At 37.6% G+C, this 24,296-nt stretch overlaps 2 protein-coding genes across 7 annotated transcripts in view; both read left to right on the top strand.

Moving 5' to 3' along the window:
- The window catches only part of LOC113496398 (myosin-IIIb-like), a 35,565-nt gene extending 14,889 nt beyond the window's left edge, over positions 1 to 20,676 (top strand). The window contains exons 2-21 of one of the 2 annotated variants that reach the window (XM_026875587.1): positions 9,369 to 9,560; positions 10,968 to 11,123; positions 11,197 to 11,478; positions 11,651 to 11,953; positions 12,043 to 12,324; positions 12,638 to 12,817; positions 13,039 to 13,241; positions 13,371 to 13,551; positions 13,820 to 13,970; positions 14,283 to 14,493; positions 14,631 to 14,926; positions 15,060 to 15,352; positions 15,438 to 15,712; positions 15,804 to 15,969; positions 16,111 to 16,324; positions 16,565 to 16,705; positions 17,126 to 17,274; positions 17,588 to 17,763; positions 18,873 to 19,001; positions 19,264 to 20,676. In XM_026875587.1, coding sequence (XP_026731388.1) covers positions 9,396 to 9,560; positions 10,968 to 11,123; positions 11,197 to 11,478; positions 11,651 to 11,953; positions 12,043 to 12,324; positions 12,638 to 12,817; positions 13,039 to 13,241; positions 13,371 to 13,551; positions 13,820 to 13,970; positions 14,283 to 14,493; positions 14,631 to 14,926; positions 15,060 to 15,352; positions 15,438 to 15,712; positions 15,804 to 15,969; positions 16,111 to 16,324; positions 16,565 to 16,705; positions 17,126 to 17,274; positions 17,588 to 17,763; positions 18,873 to 19,001; positions 19,264 to 19,618 — 4,308 coding nt within the window. In that variant the 5' untranslated portion in view covers positions 9,369 to 9,395 and the 3' untranslated portion in view covers positions 19,619 to 20,676. Of the gene's footprint in view, positions 1 to 9,368; positions 9,561 to 10,967; positions 11,124 to 11,196; positions 11,479 to 11,650; positions 11,954 to 12,042; positions 12,325 to 12,628; positions 12,818 to 13,038; positions 13,242 to 13,370; positions 13,552 to 13,819; positions 13,971 to 14,282; positions 14,494 to 14,630; positions 14,927 to 15,059; positions 15,353 to 15,437; positions 15,713 to 15,803; positions 15,970 to 16,110; positions 16,325 to 16,564; positions 16,706 to 17,125; positions 17,275 to 17,587; positions 17,764 to 18,872; positions 19,002 to 19,263 lie in introns of both variants that reach the window. The other variant, XM_026875586.1, reaches the window with a different exon arrangement.
- Positions 20,677 to 21,008: 332 nt separating this feature from the next.
- Positions 21,009 to 24,296, top strand: part of LOC113496463 (alpha-catulin) — a 67,788-nt gene continuing 64,500 nt past the window's right edge. For all 5 annotated transcript variants that reach the window (XM_026875696.1, XM_026875697.1, XM_026875693.1 and 2 more), the window contains exon 1: positions 21,009 to 21,095. In XM_026875696.1, the coding sequence (XP_026731497.1) occupies positions 21,009 to 21,095 (87 nt within the window). The remainder of the gene's footprint in view (positions 21,096 to 24,296) is intronic.

The raw sequence follows: 24,296 nt of genomic DNA on the forward strand, positions 1-24,296 counted from the left end.
AACAAACTGAGACGTCTGGCTTTAAGTTTTCTCTATAAACTAAGCATTGTGGGATTATTCCATTATTGAGGCCCTGCTTCTGCTAATAAAAATATTTCAACTTTATTTTGCCCTGAGCAGTCTTTAACCGCAACACACTATCACGTTATCGAGTATTTTCTTTACTGGTATGAAAGCAACACTTGTTTTACCCTTTTTATGTTGTTGAAATAATACGAGCGCCTATTACTGCAGGCTTAACTTTTTTTATGTTCCAAAGTACTAGACTAGTATTATTTTATCGCATGTAGTACAATATCGGTTGGTCCGTGACACCGCGCACCGTTACTAATGATCGATGCTCGGCTGCCACGCTTTAATAATATTAAGCGTTACTACGCGATTTTATCCACACGATAAGATAAAATTGACTGAATTAAAATACCTGAGTATCACTTAAAGTATACTAGCGCTGATTTGAAAAAAGTAGCTGTGCCTTAACTCATTTTATTTCATAAAATAATCAGATAGTAGTATAGGAACTTCGTAAGGAATAGAATAAGTGTTCAGTTCGCTTACCTAAATACTTTATACAAACATATTTTGTTGTTGAAATAAACTCGAATTCACCAATAATATTCGTGTTTTGTAAACAAAAGTTTAAGTGTCAAACCGGTTGGTTTGAATGTGAAATCGCAAAGCAAACATTTTCGTTTACTTAATAATTTTTATATTTGAGAAACTTGGCCTTAATCTTGAATATTGCATCGCAAATACACGAGATTAGATTTTATCGTGATTGATCGTATTAAGTAAAATCATCCCATTCATAACGCATTATAGATACACATTTTATAAACTTCACAAGTATTAAATAGTACAAAAAATTCACGATACGTGATAAAACAATGTTATCTAATTACCCCCTATAAGAATTACTTTTAAGTTCCTCAGTATATTATTGGTATTTTATGACACAAAAGGTATGATTTGCTATTGATTATAACTAGAAAGCGCTGCTTTCTCGTGATTACAATAATATAATTTCAGTATCACGAGGTAGCCTGGCTAGTCTTCTCATTAATAGTCACGACCTAACTAGACATAGAATTAATTTAAATGCATAAAGTAATTCTGCTAATGAAGTATGATTACCTCTATAATCGATGAACTTTCACATACTTAAAAATTAACTACTACTGCGGGTGTTCAACTAAACTGGTTTTTAACGTTCACTGACAGCGCGGATAGCCGAGTGGTTGAGGTCACCACGCCAAACCCAATGTGCGCGACGTGCCGCGAGTTCGATCCCCGCGTACGACAAGCTTTTTTGTGATCTATTGTGCGTGTGACTTGAATGTTTATCAAATCACCCGCGAAACAAAGATTAAATTCCTAAGTGAAGGAAAAAAAGACTTTATTTTAAACTGCGCTCAATGTACCTACTTAAGTTATTTTTAAGTAATATTAAGACAGGTTATAGGCTTTATATAGTTTATATGGCCCATTAAATCAATCATTGTCCATCAGAGACATGCCATTTATTTTTAATAACTAGACTCAGAGCGAAATCAGTGACTATACTGACTATACAGCGCCATATTTCCCATAAAATTCGGCATAATAACTCAGGTGTGGTGTTAAAGAAAATATTAATGTTAACGCTGAGTCATTAGACGGCATTAATGAAGAATTAACTGCTACCGTTGAATTCATTATGGCTTTGTCTTTCTATCAGCCCATAAGAAATGGTCGTTACTTTGTTACGTTGATTGTTGAAACTTTGAAAGTACCATTAATTGTATTTTTGATCTCTTCTGTTTGCAGTATTGTCTTGGGCTATTGATTTCGTGTTTATTTGTTATCTTATATTGTGTTGACGGTGAGATCTGGCCACTTTTTCTAGTCTATTGTTAGAGATTGTCTTTCACTGCTGTAGACGATTCTAGCTAATTGTCTACTTATGTTTTCTGTGCACAATGCCTCTGTTGTAGTTGTACTTTTGATAGCTTTTCAAGGTGTACATCTTACTTGTTTTGCATAAAAACTAGTCAAGCGCCAGTGTGGCTCACGACACTCAAGAATCCGTACAATACGATGAAGAAAAACAAATTTTCGAAAGAAAACGTTTACACGTTGTATTCCATTTTTACCCTGTGGTAAAGGAACTGATAGATTCCGGTAAAATCTAAAAAAAAAAAATTGACATTAGTCAAATACTTAAATGCCATATTAGTCGTGTTGTTGTAACTCTTGAAAATGATATATTCCGCGTGTAGTTTCCTACTTGTTAAGTAACAAATATGATACGGTAAATAGTAAGTATACCGGCTGATATATGAACTCCATGCATCACATTACCGACACGATTGTCGCACTAGGAAGTTTGGTAACTTGTTTATTGCACGTACAAAGTATCAATGATCTCAATGTTGTAAGTTTTACGTCGAAATTGTCGAAAGCATGTTATTTTGGTACTTCAATAACACATTAATTTAGCAATTTATAAGTGTATCTTTTTGTGTAATTTAGCAGCTAAACGAAATGCAAATATCTTTGGAAAGTTACAAAGTTTAACTTATGCAAAAGACATTAAAATTTGGCTATCGTTATATCAGAAGCAATTATAAAGTTGCAAACAGAAAATCGTAAACTAAAGCGGTATTTTTGTTTTACATTATTTATATTAGTGTTATAAATAAAAAGTGTTCTAAATCTGTCAATCAATTGAGCGAATATCGTAAATTCATTCGAGTATTATTCCGGCGGACATATTTGCGTGGCGTGATCATTGTCACCTTATTTTTTGCACGTGCAGCACTTTAGGGGCTTGAATCCCTCTGTGTGCGTAAAGCCATCCTTCAGACAGTGGGTGAAGCGGCGCCGACGGCCGTGGACGAGTATTATGCCGCTCACTATAATGCCATGAAAGGATTGCATTATGCACGAGTGAGGCTTCGTTGTACTACAATATTGAATCAACAAAGCTACTAAATCCATTGTCTTTCATTTTGTAAGCTTGTAAAGGTCAACTGAATAATGTGATTAGCTTTAGATTATCTTGTTCTGGCTAGTGCTAAATTGTTAATTATCATTAGGTAGGTATTTACCTATTTCTATCTTTTTAGATACATCTCTGCCTTTGATGGCAAGACGTCTTCAAAGTTAAGACTTACTAAAAGTACGTAGATAGTTGTTATCTAAGAATAGTTAAAAATATTTTTATTCACGATGCCACGAAACCTCTATTATACGCAATACGATTTGCACAAACAAAATATTAACAAATTTTCTTCAACGCTTTCGCTTCAATTACGGGTGTAAAATTGATTACCCTACACTATAAAAGAAATGTCGGTTCACGGCAATGGACTATACTATCTCGCTTATTGGAGGTAATATTTCAAATTGCCTATCGTCTTACATTGGCTGTCGGACCAAAACTTAATGCTCTTATTCTCCGCAACAAAATAGCCGTCGTTATTGGCTTGGCACGTCATTACTTTAAAAACCTCTTTCACATACATGGCTTTAGAAAATGATTTGTGTAAATGTATCCAGGATAGTTAAACATTGTTCCGCTTTTAGTCGATTATTAGCGTTTTGAAATACAAGTCTTATAACGTAAAATATTTTTCTGATTATTAGCAACTTTGCCACTCAGAAGAGGGTTGTACGTACACATACGTAGAACAAATGTTAAATATAGAATAGCTAATGGTTTACAACAGTTGTTGGTATACAGTAAATCAAATAAAACAGCAATAAAACAAAGTAATTAAAATAGAAAGTGCTAAGCCAGAACAGGAAATTACATATGCTATTATTAAAATACAATACCCGCTATTGAACCTGAGAACGGTGTGTTTAAAATAGTCATGTGAACACATTGCCCTCTCATGATTCGAGACCGTTCAGCATACTGAAATTCCTTCTTATTAATTAATGCTTGTATAAGCTGCAATTAAAATGGACCAGATTTAGAAGAGATTGGCAATAATGTTACTCTTCACATGCAGGAACGAACTCAAACAATGAGTTGAAACACGCGGTCGCCATTCTAGAACGGCATAAGAAACTCGGAAAGCGATGCCATGCAATTAATTTCCTATTTATTGAATCACATTACACATAAACAACTAGTCGATTGTGGATTCCAATTGTACATGTGAATGTATACACTGCAACCACGGAAATGTAGAAGCAAGAAAACAAAAGAAATTGCAACAAAACTTTTTGTTGATTTTAGACTGCTTATTGTGTAGACTGTTACGTTTATTAGACTTTAAAGCAATTTTATCAAACTTATTAAAATACTTGAATTTTATTAAGAGCTAGCTGTTTTCTACCTTCAGGCACATCTCAAAACATGATTGAAAGCAAATGGCTTTCTTTAACTATAGCAAGTAAAACACGGCTAAGTAGTGCTGTCATTAACAGAATGAGCTCGCTCCCCGTCGCGACATTATCTTCGTGACAAAAACAATCAGTGAAAGTGTCGCAGACGCGGCTGTCGACTAAGACCCCTCTTTAAAACATTTAAGGTTGATAGAGAAGTAAGGGCGTTTGTGCAATACAAGGAGTTTTACCATCGTGAAGTCGGACTTTTTATGGTCGAATTTGGGACGTCTGAAAAGAACCTAGTACTTTGTGCAACTAGAGTCTTTATTGTAACGTTTGAAAAGTGCATGAATACGGCCTATTTGAAATAAAAACTTTTGATCTTACATTTCAATATTTCAGATTTATCATTCCGACCCGTTTTTTCCCATTTTAAGAGACTAGCCGCACCGCATTAATACTAATAAAGACGAACAAAACTCTTCTGCCGTAAAAACCGTAATATCGGATATAATAAAAAAATAAAAATAAACTTTGAATGTTTTTATTTAGAGTGGGACTTATGAAACGTTACTATGACTCTCGTTGGCTCTAGTTGTGTTTAGCAACATTCCTAGTAATGTACAAATGCCCTGTGTATGTAATTTAGTATGTGTAGCTATGCAACTGTATACGCAATGTTGGGATTAACGGTTGATGCGATCACTGTGATCATGCTAAAAATCAATTATTGTGTTTTTTGTGGTGCGGCGGCCACTGTACTGGTCTTGCTTCGTTAGGTTTGCCGTTGCTTCTCCTACACGTGTCTATACATGTGTATGTTTATATGTTGGTGTTTGCGACTAGTGATGTATCATTATTGCAGTGAAATGTGTGAGGTTTCTAATTATAATGTCTGTGATTAGTGGGTTTTTGTTTAAGGAAAATATTTATTGAGTATATTTTTAGTTTTGTTTGCTTGATTTGTCCATCACTGTGTATTTATTTAGTTATAAAGTGTACGCTTCGTTTAACACAATCGTTTAACATTTTCCTTATATAATATTCGTAATGCTTATTTTTAATTAATGGAATCAGGTATTTTATTTATAATATCCGTTTTGTCAACAGCGTCGCCAAATTTAAAGCACAAAATATTTCTTGTGTCAATTCGTAGATAGATAGTATTGATAAAATATCTAGGTCAAACAGCCATCAACTAAAATCGGAGATAAAAATAATAACTTACGGTTTTCTGTGGAGTAAATCAATTATGTATCTATAGATAACCGTTAGTTTCGTATTACGTACGGAACATGCGAAGTCAAGAGAATCTTGTAATACCCAATACCATGTATTACATATCGATACATTTCAAATATCGAGGTTACATCTCAATACACGATGACGTCACACATGACAAGGCCCATGGAATACAATCGCTCGTTTAATAAAACATCTTGTACATATGATGTAAAACCAATAATGGCAATAAATACATGTAGAACTGTAACAAAACTCCAATCCTTCAAAGTGACATCATAATGCGTATTATGATATACCTACTCGTATAGTTTGGCCATAATACAAATTAGTTTGAATGTAAACGCTTGTGTGGTCGCTACACAAATATTGTCGACTCATATCAGGTAATAACCTCAAGCGGCCGATTCCAATGGGTGACACCAATTTGGCGGCACACTTGTGTAAAAAGTGCGTTCTTGTTACACCATCACATGTAACCATATTTTGTAAGTGTTTGTCAAGTAGGTACTTGGTATATTTGTATCTTACCGTAAACCGATTGGCAAACGATGGCATCCAATAACTATCGAAATATTTGGCTTGTGTATTTTTTTACGGCTCAGAATAATGCAGTTCACTAAAAACGAAACTCCTAATTTAAATAAAGTAGGAGGTTCGGTCAAAAAGTGAGAGTTTGAAATGCAGCCAAAATCAAAACTTTGAATGCATATAAATTATGAAATTTATCCAACTACAGTATTTAAGAAAGTGAGAAAGACGTTTATAGTATTAATATTTTACGATAACCCGATGGGCTAGTGACACACGTCCACTCCCATAAATGGTTTCCAATAGACCGTTACAATGTCCGCCATTAAGAGGTCCATGTTAAGGATTATGGACTGATGTCACGATTTACATACACGGATGTAGGTCGCCCCCTTCCTTCCCTTTTCATTCCGCACTGTAATCGAGTCCTAGTTATGGTTTTAAAGCTGTACTAGATCAGAGTGAAGTTTCGCCGGCAATCTTTATTAGAATATTTTTAGTCTTTTTTATTTCATAAATGATAATGGTATTAAGACCTTATTTTGAGCAGCTCAATTGCTCAAGTTTATGGTTTACTACGTTTGAAGACTCCTTGCCTATTTATGGGACGTTTAAAGGCTGGTATTCTTGCTTTTGATTGAAACGGAAGCATAAAACAATGGGATTATGAAGAAGCTTAATCGACGACGAAAGTAATACAGTCCCAAAATCAATCAAACAGACTTAATACCAAAAGGCAGAAATACTCTATTAGAACTATCCTCATACTGGTGCTTGTATACGAAAGGTCAAACACCAAACCCATGTATCGATTTACAACAACATTCAGACACAGTATGGTATGGCATGCCGTTAGTACAGTTTCTGTGCAGGTATATTGACAACTGCATACCGCGGAATCGAGCACGCACGGAGCCACGCGGTGGTACAGTCAGCGCCAAAAGTCGATGAACAGAATCAACTTTACAAAACAGCTGTTCACAATAAAATGCCATAAGTTATAGTCGCAACTGGGAAACAAAATAGAATGTACACCAGAAATTTACAAAAGTCCTTAAACACGAGTATTTCAAAAGTATCTGTGCACTAGTATTCCTAATGTCGCTGAACATCATTCTATCAAAAGTCACTAAACAGCAGAAAAAACAAAATTAGGCTAACAAAGTATATTTTTAATGTTTTATAGCGGACTGCTTGTCAAATCCCAGGTTTGAAAGAGGTTTCACTAAGGATCTTGAAGGAGGTTTCACTTTGTGAAGAAGGTTTCGTTAACAATATCTAAAATATTTTCATTTGAATTATTACTTAAAGTAATAAATGAAATATGTGAAATAATAAATTTAATTTAAAATATATTATTTTAATATTTTACAAAAAAACTTGGATTAAAAATTCTAAATATCCATGTTTTTAAATGTCACTCCATTCAAATTGTATCAAAATCGGTCCAGCATTTTTATAGTTATAAATTGTATTGATATAGATACAGCAAGCACTGTCCCAAAAGTAGCTCAACAACATAAGCGTCAAAAGTAGGTACATTAACACAGTCACGGCAACATTAAAAATATACTTTGTTAGCCTAATTTTGTTTTTTCTGCTGTTTAGTGACTTTTGATAGAATGATGTTCAGCGACATTAGGAATACTAGTGCACAGATACTTTTGAAATACTCGTGTTTAAGGACTTTTGTAAATTTCTGGTGTACATTCTATTTTGTTTCCCAGTTGCGACTATAACTTATGGCATTTTAGTGTGAACAGCTGTTTTGTAAAGTTGATTCTGTTCATCGACTTTTGGCGCTGACTGTACATGCGACGACATCATTCATATATTCTTTTCGTCTCCTTTTAAAGAAAACGTTATATATTCATAGAATTACTAGCTGACCCAGCAAACGTTGTTTTTCTAGTTGTATTTATTTTTTAATGCTACATTATAAAAAAATGAAAACAAAAAAAATCATCCAAAAAATAAAAAAATAAATTTTAGTGTGTATGAAAAATAGATGTTGTTCTATTCTCAGACCTACCCAATATGTATACAAAATTTCATAAGAATCGGTCGAAGCGTTTCGGAGGAGTACGGTAACTAACATCGTGACACGGGAATTTTATATATTAGATAAGTAGACGAAATTTTTACTAACAAATATTTATAGTCATACCCTAAGTAAGTATAAGTGACTGTCTACAAACCGTTAAAAACTGTGATTTTTTTGTATGATAACGTTTTTTTTTGTAACTGTTAAATAGAAAGATTAGCAGATGTAATTGTTTATATTTAATTGATATTTTGTTTATTAGAAATCAATAACTTCCGCTAACATGTTCGGTTTGGCCGCGGTACAGTTATTTCTTGCCGGATGTTTCAACTCTTTCACGTGCTAATTACTAGTTTTTTATCATTATACGATGCATTTTGTGCCACTAATGTTACTATGAATGTCGTACGATGTACGTTTCATACAGTTAAAATGGATTAGTGCTATCTTCCTAATCTCTGTAAGCGATGTGAAAAGCATTATAAAGCTATATTTTCAACAAACAGACCAACCATACAGTTTAGATAACATGAAAGCAAGGATGCTTTATTTTACAAAATATGAGTCTAGAAACCGTTAATCGTACTATTATTAAAAAGATAAATAGTGTACTATCGGCCGAAAACAGGGTTAATATGGAAATAATGGCGCAACACCGTAATTAATTATCGTTTTGATATTAAAAGCGCACTGAACCGCGAAATGTGTAGAAACTTTTTATAGATAGGATATTGATGAAACTTGTCGAATTGATTACTACCGGTGCTCATTTATTTTGCCTCATTATCATACTAGTTCAAAAATTTTAGACATTCACTGAAGTAATGTTTGGCATATTCGATGTAAACTGTGCTTTGTAGCGTTGCATTAAGTAAAACGTCTTGTCATTTGCATAACCTTAGGGTATTTTTAAGAGTTTCTAGCAAATTTTACTTTATATTGAACTATCCTTCTTATCCTATTACTTAAACATTTTGAACCCAACTTGCAGCGCCTATTCATTATGTTATTTTTCGACGAATTAATTTCGTATAACGAAGACCGACTATCTTGAACCATATAATACATAATAGTACTGCATAAGTATATGCTCAATACTCAATAATTTTATGCGTCTTAAAAAATAATAATACAGAACCATTATAGACCCTGTCGGGCACAGCAATATATAATGGAAGGAGTGTGTGAAGACACACTCCATATTTTTTAATTCAGTAATTTGTAATTTCAGATGGTGTCATAAGGCGTGTGTCCAGTCATGCGCAGCGACGTGGCATACCGCGGGCTCTCGCAGCACGTGGAGCTGGACCGGGCTGCAGACCCTCGCGACCGGTTCACTCTACAGGAGCTGATCGGAGAGGGGACATACGGCGAAGTGTACTGCGCCAGGGACAAGAAGACCGGCCGACGGGTTGCTATCAAGGTCAGTTATTCAAACATGAAAAACTTAGAACGTCTAAAAGGGTATTTTTTTTAAAGGCTCTGATACCAATGGCCAGCACCCAGTTTGCTCCACCCTACACTGCCTCGTATTTGCTTTTGGATGAGGAGAAAAAACGACTCAATAAACTCTCCAGTTGCACTTCAGCCCTGCAAAATACCTTCATTTAGATTGACAGGTTACAAATACGCGCCTTTCTTCGTATTAGAGTATGGGATAAGATGCAGGTATTTGACCTCGTCTTATCCGATTACTAACATAATCTACTGAAACAATCTTTAGCACGTATTGTTGTCGACAAATAAAATGCAGTAGCTTGAACATTTTATGACAGTAATATTCTTCTTTGTCGTGTGTTAGGTCGATAAGACAGACGCACTATGATTTTAGAGATATAAATAGATGAGCGATTATATTCATATACGTAGAGGTAACGGCATTTCTCAGTCCTGACGCAATTTGATTCGAGACATGACATTGACTTTCTATTCATATTGTATTACCAAGCATGACATTTGACGACATTCTAAACTATCTTAGAATGTAGACCCATCCCCGTTCGTTTTAACCTTGAAACATATCCTACAAACATGTCACCTTAAAGATTATACTGTGCGTCATCTCTCGAATGTTTGGTTTGCTACAAAATATGTTTGTTTGAGAGTAGACTAGACCGGCTCTTAGTCATGATAAAAGTTGTTCACCTTAGGTCTCGACGCATATGTGACGTCATTCTGGTTCAGGAACTGTAGTCTGTACAGCCTAAGATTATTTCCACATGTTATTTTAGTATGAGCAGTTGAGCACGGCAAAGGTCAACAACATCTATAGGGCATACAATCGTAAACTGCCGGTGAAATCCGAGAGAAACTGCCAACCAGTCACACCAGCCCTGCAAGTTTTAGCTCATGAACAATTCTATTCATTGGTTTCCTTGTTAAGTCAAAGTTGTTAAATGCGTTGATTTAAATAAAGATTACAGTAATTAACGAATGAATAATGGGAATTACGCCTTTTCAAATAAGATGTATAATTGCAGTAATTTAGAGCTTCTGGGGCGAAAAAATGTATTAACATATTATCCAAATGTACATTGCGTACAACCCATACATAAAACAATGTATATGAGAATGTTTTGTACAAGAATAGGTCGATGTATTTTTATGGGGGTATTGTTAGCATGCTGTATGTAATTGATTGCTTAGATGTTATCTCAAAACGTAATATTCGTGTCAAGGCCACTAAACAATACATGACATGACTTGGCGGCCGCTGTTGAATATAATATCTTAACTCTGAACAGCCGTATAGTTACAATTACTAACTACAATAATATTTCGCAATTTTTGACGAATGTAAATAAATGTATTAAATTTTTATTTATTCCAGATCTTGGAAAACATAACCGAAAATATAGAAGAAATTGAAGAGGAATTCCTTGTGTTTCGAGATTTATCAGGTCACCCTAATATTCCGGAGTTCTTCGGACTGTTTTTGAAGCGTGGCGTCTGTTCAGATGACGACCAAATATGGTTCGTCATGGAGGTTGGTTAACGTTTATTTTGAGACTATTCGCTTATGCATAAGGCATAAATCAACATGGCCTTTGTATTTGCAGCTCTGCACCGGCGGTTCGGTGACTGATTTATGCGCGGGAATGCGGGCTCGCGGGAGCAATCTCACCGAACCACAACTCGCGTATGTGTTGCGAGGAACCGTACGGGCCTTGACACATCTACACGCTCACCGATGCATGCATCGTGACGTCAAAGGGCATAACATTCTGCTCACAGAAGATGCTGAAGTTAAACTTGTTGATTTTGGTGTATCGTCGCACTTGGCGGCCACAGCTGCCAGACGAAATACTTCAGTGGGTACGCCTTACTGGATGGCGCCAGAGGTAAGATATAGCTTTATTATGTATTATCTCATTATTATCCAAGTGTCCTACTTATTAGAACATTACTCGCGACCTCGAATATGAGACTACTACTAAAGCTACGTTTTGAAAGTGGCATAATGATCTTGTTATTATGACAGTGTAAGGTCAACATGATTGTTTTCGGTTACAGGTCATAGCGTGCGAACAACAATTAGACGAATCTTATGACTGCCGCTGTGATGTTTGGTCTGTGGGTATAACGGCTATAGAGTTAGCTGAAGGGGAACCACCACTCTCTGGCCTACATCCGATGAGAGCACTTTTCCAAATACCTCGAAACCCGCCGCCAACTTTATCTCATCCAGAGATGTTCTCACCACAACTCGTAGACCTGATTGCAGACTGTTTAATCAAAGATATGAATCAGAGGCCCTTTGCTAGAGAACTGCTGGAGCATCCTCTACTACTCGCTGTCAGTAGCTTTGAGGATAAGGTATGTACAGCACAAATCGCATAGACAAAACCGTAATAAGTAAGTTCTGGTTCGAAAAAAAATAACGATACCTATATCTACTTTTGCAGATCCGCAAAGAGCTTCAGGCGGAAATAAAACGACAGAGAGCCGAAGGCCGAGGCTCTCGCGCGCCTGAAGCCACGACCAAAAGGGGAAAACTGAAATCGCATCGAAAAGCCCGACCTGAGAAAATGTACACAGATGACCTAGCCACATTGGAAGTACTAACAGAAGACGCAATCGTAGATCAACTGCAGAAGAGATATACACAAAACCAGATTTACACCTACATCGGAGATATACTTGTCGCTGTGAACCCGTTTACTGACGTGGGAATTTATACCTCAAAGGTAATTATTATGACGCTTGAAATAAACCGCAACATTTTTTCTTTTTCGGACAGAGCGAAGGTGTTTAATTAATTCGTGCTCACGCATTTGGAGTTTAATATTAATGTGAGGGCAACCGCAGAAAGTTCCTGCTTTTTATATCCATTTATAAAAATAGAATACATCCGGTTCTTTAATGGAATATTATTAGCGGCCAAGCTAAGATCGTGTTTTTTCTCGTTTTAGTCATCAAAGAATTCAATTATGTTATTCATCACCATTATCACCTTCTATTACACTATTAGAAGAGTTATAATTGTTCTAGATTCAACAGATATACCAAGGTCGGTGTCGCTCGGACAACCCGCCGCACATCTACGCCGTGGCGGACGCGGCCCATCAGGCGCTGATGCACCAGAAGCTGCATCAAGCTATCGTGATATCTGGTGAAAGTGGCGCCGGCAAGACTGAGTCTGCTAACCTCTTGTTGAAACAGCTCGTGTATTTATCAAAGGTAATTTAACAATATTAGTTGTTACACTAATTCCTCATCCTGATAATGCGGCGGCTAGGATCCATACATACCAGCCATCTTGCAGGATATATAATAGTGCACATGAATGTGCGTAAACGCTTCGGAATCTGGAAATTTACTTCAACAATTTGTCAAACTATTCCTACTCCTACACAGTCATTTGTGATGGTTTACGTCATTAAATCGTTGATTTGTTTCAGACTCAAAATCGTAATTTAGAAGAGAAGATATTACAAGTGAACCCAATAATGGAGGCTTTTGGTAACGCTCGCACCGGGATCAACGCAAACAGTTCTCGTTTCGGCAAATATCTAGATTTGTCTATGATGAGAGTTGGGCGGATATCTGGCGCTCGAATGTCTGTGTATCTTCTTGAACAGTCTAGAGTGGTTCATCAAGCTTTGTAAGTTGATCCAAACGTATTTAGTTTCTGACGGCACAATACGTAAATCTGTTTGTTCATCAACTTTCGTTGCTGATCGTAGGTGACAAACTCTTTGACATTACTGATGGAAATATTACCTAATTCCAGAGGAGAAAGCAACTTCCACGTGTTCTACTATCTATACGACGGCTTGGAGAGCGAAGGTCGATGGAGGAAGTTCTACCTCGACGAACAACTAAAGTCCAGGCACCGCTACCTGCAGCCGCTGTCCGTCACGCATAGGGAGCACAACGTGCATCGCTGGAGGCAACTTAATCAAGCTTTTAAGGTATAAAAAAATTACCCACAATTTGAATAAAAGGTGAATCATCAGAGCTTGTCTTATAATTTGGAGTTTATTTGAAAAACACTCAACTTTCTCTGATGAATCAATATCCGCTTTTGGGTGCAGTCTTTTTATGTATCAGCTTGACATTTAAAATTTACAAAGCCACAGGTTTAGTCAAATTGGATCGATCTTGGCCGTTATTTCTAAATCTGTACAGCAAAGAAATTTTAGAAATCATCGAATAAGTTTCTATTAATTACATTTTCAGGTTGTCGGTTTCCAAGATGAGGAGGTCCAAATCATCTATAAGATGCTGGCCGCTATACTACATCTCGGTGATATCGAGTTTGGTGAGACGGCTGGAGAAGACAACACGGACAATAAAGCCACTATCATTGACACTGCACCGTTACATAGAGGTTGGTTAGCATAAAATGAAGAATCTGCTTAATCAACTTTTTGTCTGCAGTTTTCTTCTAATTTATTTTATATATGTAATAAAAATCTATAATCATACGTATGTTACGCAAACGTCTGGAACTAATTCATGTAAAACAATTGTAATGAATTATTTTATGCATAGCATTGCTATCAACCAGTATTAAAATAATAAAATAGCTACTTTCACCAATCAACGAGACTTCGGTTCATATATCATGAATATTGTTTGCTATGACTGCATTTAATAATCCAAGATCATAATAAAGAAATTAACATCCCTGTTTTCTCAGCATCATGTCTCCTCGGCGTGGAGACAGTGGACCTTCGCGAGTGCCTCACTAGCAGCAGCGTGGTCGCTCGAGGCGAAACCATCGCCAGACACAGCTCACCCACTGAAGCTGCTGTGGCAAGAGACGCGACTGCAAGAGGTCTATATGCAAGAGCCTTTGATAGAATTGTTGAAAGAATAAATGCACTACTCTGTCAGAACAGACCTAATATGTAAGTACATAATACTTATTTGTTATGTATTCCGGTTATTTAAAAAAAGAGTTCAGTCTAGACGGATCTGTCAACTGGGCACAATAATGATATCACGTAAATACAAGGACTTGAAAAACATATTTTTTTTATTGCAGGAACGAGCAGCTCTCCATTGGAATACTGGATATCTTTGGATTTGAGAACTTCAACAATAACTCTTTTGAGCAGCTTTGCATTAATATTGCGAACGAACAAATCCAGTACTATTTCAATCAGCATATATTTACTTGGGAACAGCAAGAGTATATGGCGGAAGGTGTTCCAGTGGACTTGGTAGAGTTCTCAGATAACCGGCCGGTTCTGGACATGCTTTTGTCAAGACCGATGGGCATGCTGGCTTTGCTGGACGAAGAGAGTCGTTTTCCGCGATCCACAGACAGAACCTTGATTGGTATGAAACTTTATCCTTTTTTGCGTGCACTATGTTATCATTAATTCCAATTTAATTGAAGTAAAGGTATTTTAATTTTTACGTTTAGTTGAATTTACTTATTGAAGAAAGATGTTATTTTTTCTCCTCACAGAAAAGTTCCACAACAACATCAAAAGTAAATATTACGTCCGTCCGAAATCTGATGCTATCTGTTTTGCTGTTCACCACTTTGCTGGTCGTGTGGTGTACCAAGCTGACGGGTTCCTTGAGAAGAACCGCAACTTCCTTCCACCGGAAGTGGTACAGTTGATGCGGCAGAGCCAGTACGACATCATCAGGTTCCTGTTCCAATGTCCTATTACTAAGACAGGGAACCTATATTCACCTCTTCAAGGAGACATGGATTCTCGGAGCTTGGAGAGTCCGACATCCGGCGATGTTAGGGTAATTAAAAATACATACTTTTAAAGATCTTGATCCTAAGACTGTTTCCTGTATTTTATGTTTTATACCTATGGTCCAATTTCAGGAACGTTTCAATAGTCGAGGTCTCGCCTCCCAGTCCAGGGCACAGCAGACAGTATCAACTTACTTCAGATATTCTCTGATGGAATTACTCCAGAAGATGGTGAGCGGAACTCCTCAATTCGTGAGATGTCTCAAACCAAATGACTCTCGCTCACCAAAGCATTTCGATTCGGCGAAAATATTGAAACAGCTTCGCTACACTGGAGTTTTAGAAACTATTAGAATAAGGCAGAATGGATTTTCCCACCGACTCACCTTTGAAGATTTTTTGAAAAGGTTAGTATTACTGTTACAACGTATGTAGACTATATTAAATCTAACTTTTAAAAACTAAATTTTTTAATCATTTTTTTCTATTTTGATGCAGGTATGGCTTTCTAGCCTTCAGCTACGATGAGGTAATGAAACCCAACCGTGATACAAGTCGACTTCTTCTGCTTAGACTTAAGATGGACGGCTGGGCTCTTGGCAAATCCAAGGTCTTCCTCAAGTACTACCACGTTGAAGTTCTTGCCAGAATCTATGAAGAACAGGTAAGATAGAAACATTATTGCTAGTTGATATACATATGTATTGTATGTAACACATAGCATTCCGTCTCTTGTAATAAAGTAATAAACATTATTACCGACCATGTTTGGCCACCCTTTATCTTTATAATTTCCTCTATTTAGATAAGAAAAGTAGTGCTGGTCCAAGCGTGCGTCCGCGGTTGGTTGGCACGGCGCCATTACCAGCGGTTAAAGGCACAGATGGCGATATCAGTCCTTACTCTGCAAAGACACGTGCGCGGATGGCTAACCCGCCGACGACTGCAGGAGAGACAGAGACAGCTAGCGCGAGAGTTCCAAATGGAGCAGGAAAGCCAGAGGAAACAACATAAGGCTGGTGAGTTAACACTTCAAAACCTACTGACAAAAAATTAAATAGTTCCAGTACGGAATGTCTATTGAAATGGATATGGACTGCTTATAATTTAAAATTAAAGTCTCGATCATTCCTAAATTTTTTAAAAGCTTACTCCTGTTTACAGTGCCGAACGTATCTAAGCATTAACACTGTTTACACCCAAAAGTTGACTACAAGTCAGTCAATTTTAAATGAGTTATAATCTTACTTTTATTACAGGTGTCCCAAACAAGAACAAAGCTATGATGAAGGCCAAGGTTTTGAGGCGAATGACGTCACAGGACAGCGACACCAATGAAACAAGTTCTGGAAACAAAGAAAACATTGACACCGCAAGAGCAGCTGTTGTTATACAGAGTCGTAAGTAATCAGATTTTAACAAGAACCTTATTGCAACCGGTAACATCGGTCAGACGGTATTTAAAATTTATAATACAAACTACCTATCCTCAAGTGTCGAAATTAAGTATCATATTTTTGTGTTGTTAGTTTTTTTAGGGCTAAAAATAATTCTACACCACATCTTCACAAAGCTCTTAGTTGAACTGCTCAAAAGATACTGCCTTTACTCCTTGAAAATGTAGGTTTTCCTTTTAAATACTTTATCCGCTATCATACATTTTCAATGTATAAAAAGTAAAATAAATAAATAAAATGACTCTAAATGATCAAAAAATTCTCTGAAGACTTTATACTACATATATACGACCGGTATTATTTAGCAGAAGCATCTTTGCAATAACCTTGATAGTTTGGTCTGAGTGTGCTCATGTTGTGCAGATTTCCGCGGCTACACGGCCCGCCGCAAGTGGGCTAAAGGCCGCGCGCCCCCTCCGCCCTCCATGGAGGCCCCCACCACGCCGCAGCAGCTCATGCAACACTACTCCGTTCAGGAGAGAGCCTCGCAGCTCCACACCTTCGCCGACCAGGTATATGAATGAAAATATAGTAGTAGATTTCATAATCAGTTATGTTCTATAATACATTAATTATCAAAAACCATATAATATAAATTAATTTATATAAATAAATAAATTATTAATAGGTATAAATTATTAGCATTATTTACAAATAATTTATAATTGATATGAATCGAGGTGCTCGGATGCTAAAAGTCTAATTCCGAATGAAATATTCGCTTATAGTCAATAACAAAGAAACATTGATTTATACAAAAAGCTGTATTTTCAATGTAATTATTATGCTGCATGTAAAAATTAACCTTATCTTGTTATTCACAAGGTGCACGATAAGAACCAAGAGGTCCACAAGAACCTGCGCCGCAACAAGCCGGGCATCAGGCTGCAGGAGGTGCAGCGAGCTGACGAGTACCGCCAGCCGCCGGGCTTCACCCTCGTGCCTGCTATCGTGCGCGGACAGCCCACGCAATTGGAGCGGGATGCCAGCAGACTGTCCAGGTAACTCCAACAATTTCAAATTGGTACTAGCATTACAGTAAAATACTCGGTTAACAAACAGAGTAGCTCGTGGCTAAGCTATAACCGCATAAGTGAATCGATCACAGGTTAAGCTATGTTTGACGCGGTTGGTCCGTAGATGGGTGACCATCTTTGTCATAACGAGTTCCTCAGTGTTTCGGTAGGCACGTTAAATTGTGGGTCCCGGCTGTTATTCCTACATCTTTGACAGTCGTTACAGGTAGTCAGAAGCTTGAAAAGTCTGACAGCCAGTCTAACCAAGAGGTATCGTGTTGCCCAGGTAACTGGGTTGAGGAGGTCAGATAGGCAGTCGCTCCTTGTAAAACACTGGTACTTAGCTGAAACCGGTTAGACTGGTAGCCGACCCCAACATAGTTGGGAAAAGGCTATGCCGATGACTCGGTTAACAAACATGCAATTCCGATTTATTAAAAAAGTCAGTTTACTAACGATAGTTGAACGTGATAACGTCTTTAGAAAGTAGAAGTCAATTGACACAACATAAATGGAACGCCTCAGAGCTAAGTAACGCCGCATGAGTTATGTTCGTTTGTGCGTGGAGCTGTTCCATCAAATTATAAGATGTTGTCACGTCAAAAAAAGCTGAATAAAAAACAAATTTAGAAATCGTAAGATCATAAAAACAAATTGTGTTTTTGTTAAGACAACACATTTACCAAGCATCGTTCTTATAAATATAATTAAGCTACATTAAATTAATCTGCAATGAACACTGTTAACGCTGCCTTTAATGGGACTGGTGCAGTCCATCGCCTGAATTCCTGGAAAGTCCCGCCCGACCATGGGACGAACCGTTGATCTGTAAGAAAGACTTTGAGATCAGACCCACCAGGTTTGTTTACTCGTCGAAATGTTTGTAACTATTAGTCATCACTCATCATGTACAGTAGAATTCACAAAGAACATGAAAAATAAGGTTTATTTTTCGTATTAAGAAAATATATTTTCAATCAAAATGGTTCAGTCATTCATTTGAGGCTTTCCTTAAAAAATTGCACTCTTTGTATTATGTCGTCCTAGTAGTTAACTTGATGTAAGAATCGATTCTAATGTCGTATAACTTGCAGATACCAACCAACGAGCAACGGTCACGACTACAGGGACGACAGGCAAACAGACGACAGGCAAAGGCATCTACAGGCAAACCACAACTGGCAGAACTTGCCCTGCAGCCGGCAATGCGGGGGCCTAGTCAGGTACGGTCACGACAGAGACCTGGACGAGACCAGGTTCTGGCCTTAGAACTAATCGCTCTCGTTCTGTCGCATGCGTTACTCACTTGCGGATTGCAGAAACGATGGGTATGGATTCATGTTTGGCAGATAAAGCTAGAGTTGTGTGGTTTGGCAAAAAAAAAGTAAAAGTAGATGTGAAAGGAAATTACAACTTATGCTAGATTTAACGATGAAGACCTCAAACATGTTTAAGGCAGAAAGTAATATATTTTTCTTTCCGCAGCAATAAAATCAACGAGCTGGTGCGAAAATCTCAAAAATCAGAACCACCGCCGCGGCCAGTTTATAATCCCACCTATGACCCCGAGTCAGACTTGAGGAAGATACTTCGGAACTCGCCAGAAATACTCGCAACGCCCATATTTAGCTCGGATGATGACTATACCGAGGGACCGTTTAGATTCAAACAGCTGTTGAGGCCAACCCTCGGTCCAACAGAAAGTTTAAGAAAAAGGAAAGTCAGAAATTCGTCAGGACAAAGTCCTTGGATGTCTGACAGTTCCCAAGACAGTACTAGCTCTAAGCAAGCATTGTGCAAACGCCGACCACAAATCAGTATGGGGGTCTTCTACAATTGATAAGCTAGTAACTGGCAAGTTTGCAAGTTAGCTGCGAGTTCCTCTACCTCTAAGCGATAACACGTTCCCAACTTCCTAGATAGTTTGGCTGCCATAACTGCAGTCAACAGTTTTCCCTCACTGTTGAAACATAATTATAGCACATGGTTAATGTGTGCGTGTGCTAACGTTTGATTAAATATTATACTATTATTAATTAGCCATTTATAATGAAACTATAACCCATGTTAGTGGTCTCTCAGACTTGTACCCTTAGTCTATTTTCGATCTATTTATCTGTAATAACATTGTAACAATATATTGTAAAATGTTTAACCGATATTGATTGCGCTTGCCTCACTCGCAGCCATAAATGACTAATATTTAAGAGCACTTATTATTTTATAGCCTATAAACCTAAAATTCAATATTATTCACGAAGAGTATTAGAAACATTGTGTACTCTATTTAAAAGAGGTTTATGTAAATTGGAAATACCTCTGCCACGAGTTTAGGTTTCTTCCTCCGAGCATTTTGTATAAAAAATGACAATATCCCAAAAGTGTCTTTCAACTGTTTATTTTAGAGCAATTTAACGCTGAAGTTAATAAGAGTTGAGCCACAATGTAGTAAACCCAGTGCAGAAAACCACTGAAACAATTTCTATAATAATTTGAAGTGCTCTCGAAATGTTCCCAATTTATGCAATTACCAAAGTCTAACACATAAATTTTAGTTAATAAGCAATCCTACTGTGACTTCGCTACTTTAATTGAATAGAAATGTATGCTATTATTATTCTAACCGTACTTATCTTGTAATATTTATCAGTATTATTACATAATCTACTTGTGTTTACAATATGTATATCGAAAGTAGGATCTCACCGGAATAGTAATATTGTAAAAATTACTCATTATTGCCATCACAGTTAAAAAGAGTAAATCTTTAGATATATAACGTATATAAAATTATAAATCATTGACAACCTTTGTGATAATGTGCCAATGATTATTGATAAGTTATTAGTGTGTATTGAGGTGGTCAAAGATATAAAAATAAAGTTTGTGCAACAGTAATCTTTTTTATTTACTCCTTGTATCCCGAAACAAAAGAAAACGCAACGTCCGATGTTTTCGTCGGACCGATTACGATTAAAATCGTTGGTGAATAGCGCACGTGCACAGTTTACGTGTGGACGTTTACATATAATTGACGCTCCAAATCAAAACAAAGTATAGCACGTAAAGCTGTAGTTTTGAAAGCTCGCAAGAGTATGTGTTAAAACTAAACACGCAATCCCGTGTTTACGGCGGGCGCTGGTGGGGGGGCCACGTGACGGGCGCGCTCCGCCAATGGCGGCGGCGACGCTGCGTGCGCGCGCACACGCGCAGTCGCGCCCGCGCCAGCCATGGCGGCCGCCGGCCTGCCTGACGTTGACTTCTCACAGATAAAAACGCGCTCCATCGAGAGAACCCTGCTCCCCCTCATAAAGCAGGTACGCCAAACAACCCAAAGCATGCCGGCTTCTGGCCATGGCCGCCTGGGCCTGGACCGACCCGCAGCCGACGCGCGACAAGCTCGTGACGTTCACCGCTGACCGAACGGATTGCGTCGACGGCGCCTCTCTGACGTCGACGGAAAACCGACGATAATTTCGCTTTTATGTTCCTACGCGACTAAAACCGTACTTTTATTTTCGTAGTAGCTGTAATTTCGAAAGCGGCGTCAGTTCGTTGTTCGCGATTAGAATTTCCCGCCCACGGCGACAATCTGTTGCGCCTCGGCCCGCGCAACCGCGGCAAAGCATTGACAACAACGCGATATTATGCTTTTGAATGAAATGGTTTTGGAACCAGTTCAAAACTGTCTGATGCTTGTCAACATAACTTTTAAATATTTTTGACGTCTACATTGCTAGTCTTAAAAGATAAAAAAAAAAACTCGAGTCTAAGTTGAAGCGCGCCAAAAGTTTGTGGGGGCATAGTAAGCACGCGAGGCGGGCGGCCACGTGGACTCGTAGAGGGTGGTGCGCCGTGGGGCGGGCGGGTAGGCGCGATCGATGCGCGCCGGGTCCGTCAGTGCCGCGGCGAACGCGGGCGGAGCGGCGCGGTGCCGCAGCGACACGCCAGCGCCACGGAGCACGTGCGCGCGCCCGCGGACTGCGCGCCGTCGAGCGCGCGCCCACCGCCCGCGCGCCACGCGCACCAAGACATGGACGCTCTCTCCGATGACGATGAATACGCGCGCCGAGAGCCTCAGGTACGTGGTGACAGCTTAGCGCGCGTAAACACCACGCGCGCTCAGTAGGCTCCCGCACGACCAGCTCTGCTCGTAGCGATGCAGATGTGTGGAGCGCAACAAGTAGTATGGACGCGAAGTTACGAAGAAGCTCGCGTGCAAGAACGACCTTGATCGGAGCTCGCGCCGCGCGGTCTCGCCCCGCGTCCCGGACAACGACGTTCAGATCATCTTCCAAAAAATATAAGATAGACGTCCCGCTTATTTTGGAGGAATCATAGAAATAAAATTAAATTGATGTTGACTTATGTCATGAGACTTGCACGAATTTGCATTGTTTATTTTTTTAATAAACATTTTTTTTATCACTCAACAAAACATACTAAAAAAATGAGTTGACTTTAGGGAGAGGTTAATGATATAATATAAACCTGGTTTACGGTCGGTAATTAATAAATAAAAAGTTGAACAAACTTGTGCATAAAACTTTTAATTGAATCTGAAAGTGGCTCAGACTTTTAATTATTGTGGACTTAATTTATGACTTATGTCTGCGGATTAATTATTACAAATCTGAATACCGAATAAAATTTTGTAACTAGTTGGCAGGTATAGTAGAAGCGTCTTTGTCGGCATTCTTAGATAAATTTTAAATCCGTTCGAGTCTGATCCGATTAACCTTGGGGGGTGACATCCGTGATCCGCAACGGGTACACATTGATTTAAATTAAGTTTTCAGTTGCTTACGTAACGAGCGAACTAACTTTGACATTGTACTTGTTTGACGTAACTTGTACTTAGTCAACTCGTAGACGAAGACTTAGCTGCACAACTCTGCATCACTAGTACGGAATCTTCTTTGCATACTCAGGTATATTATGGAAATATTATGCAATGAAATGCTTTAAATAATGACAGCTCAAGATCAAACTTTTGAATGAGAGATAATCGGCCCGACCCACGAAAATGGTATGTATGACTTCAGGACCCAGGATTCTGATTCTAAAACGATTTAAAACAGATGATAATCTTTTATTTCATATTGTTTCTCTATTTTTTTTTTCATAATTTATTTTTAAACTAAGTAAATTAAAATAATCTTAAAAAATATCAATGAGAATCTTTTCTCTGTATTAATCTAAAATAGTGATCTAAACTCTCCAAAAAAATTATTACACATTTGGTTAAAAATATACTTTTATTGCAGTATAAAAGCAATATGTGATAAAGTTCCATTTTTATGAATTTTCCTTATCTAGGCTGTTATGTAAGATAGCAAACACCTGAATATTACATTTAACCTGTGATAACACTTTCGCCCTATTCAGCCGCCGAAGGGTGACTTGTAATAAAAGTAGGTACAGTTTATATAAGCCTCATGGCCTTATACTCAGCTCTAAACCTTAAGTCTTATCTCTGTCATTTTGAAGTATAAAATAGAGATAGATAGACATTCGAAAACTTCAAGGAAGTTTATTTTGAATTCTTCGGTATATGGGAAAGGTTTCTTACAAAAAGGTTTGCTAATACAATAAAACCGAAAATAAGAAGAACGATGAAGTTAGTAAAGTACCCACACATTGTTTGCAGATGACCACAAGTTATGTAAGGGGAAAATTGTTTCCCGTCTATTAAACTGCTTGATATTTTCTGACAGGATTTTACTGAAGAGTGGTCAGTAATTGATCCAGTTCTATATTTGAAATATCATTTAAATTATTTACTTGTATTTTTACTTTTTTATACTCCCGCAATGATTAAAAACTTATTGATTTGCAGTGTTAAATTGCAAAATTAAAAGAAATAGTCGTTTATTGTAGTCATTTTTTGTTTACTGCAAAATGCACTACGAGGCTAAAAACACATTTTACGATAAAAACATACTTAGTCCTATAACAGATATATATTATTAATATACCATAAGAGCTTTCCTGAACTGTGGTCGGCGATGCGTGGCAAATCAAGAAGTTGCGTTGTAACTTTTCCTGATACAATATGTATCAGACTTTCAGTTCGGTTTTCCCCTCATTACGGTTTGTTCGAGCTCACAAAACATCGAAATGTGGTACTCGGCCTACTAGGTTATTAAATTATGAGATGGCTGTCATAAATGACAATGTTGTTTACCGACGTATGATGGCTTGTGTGTTGTTTTGTTATCGGAACATGTAAAACAAAAGTCTTGGAGCTGAAAATGTAGAGAACAAGATATTGTATTATTACAATATTATTTAGGGGCCCGGGTTGACTGCGCTAGAACGTTTTAAAACTTTAATAAACAAGGATGTCTGCTTAAAAAATTATCAAATTTTAATTAATAAATCGTGTTACACAACCAATTACTATAAACACAAAGAAATAACATTTACATAGACCGTTCATTTTGGGAGCAGCGAAAAATTTTGGGAAATGAAAATAACACAAAATAATGGTCACGACAATAATTTATTTACATTCC

The sequence above is a fragment of the Trichoplusia ni genome, chromosome 8 (assembly GCF_003590095.1).
Source record: "Trichoplusia ni isolate ovarian cell line Hi5 chromosome 8, tn1, whole genome shotgun sequence".
Taxonomy (NCBI): domain Eukaryota; kingdom Metazoa; phylum Arthropoda; class Insecta; order Lepidoptera; family Noctuidae; genus Trichoplusia; species Trichoplusia ni.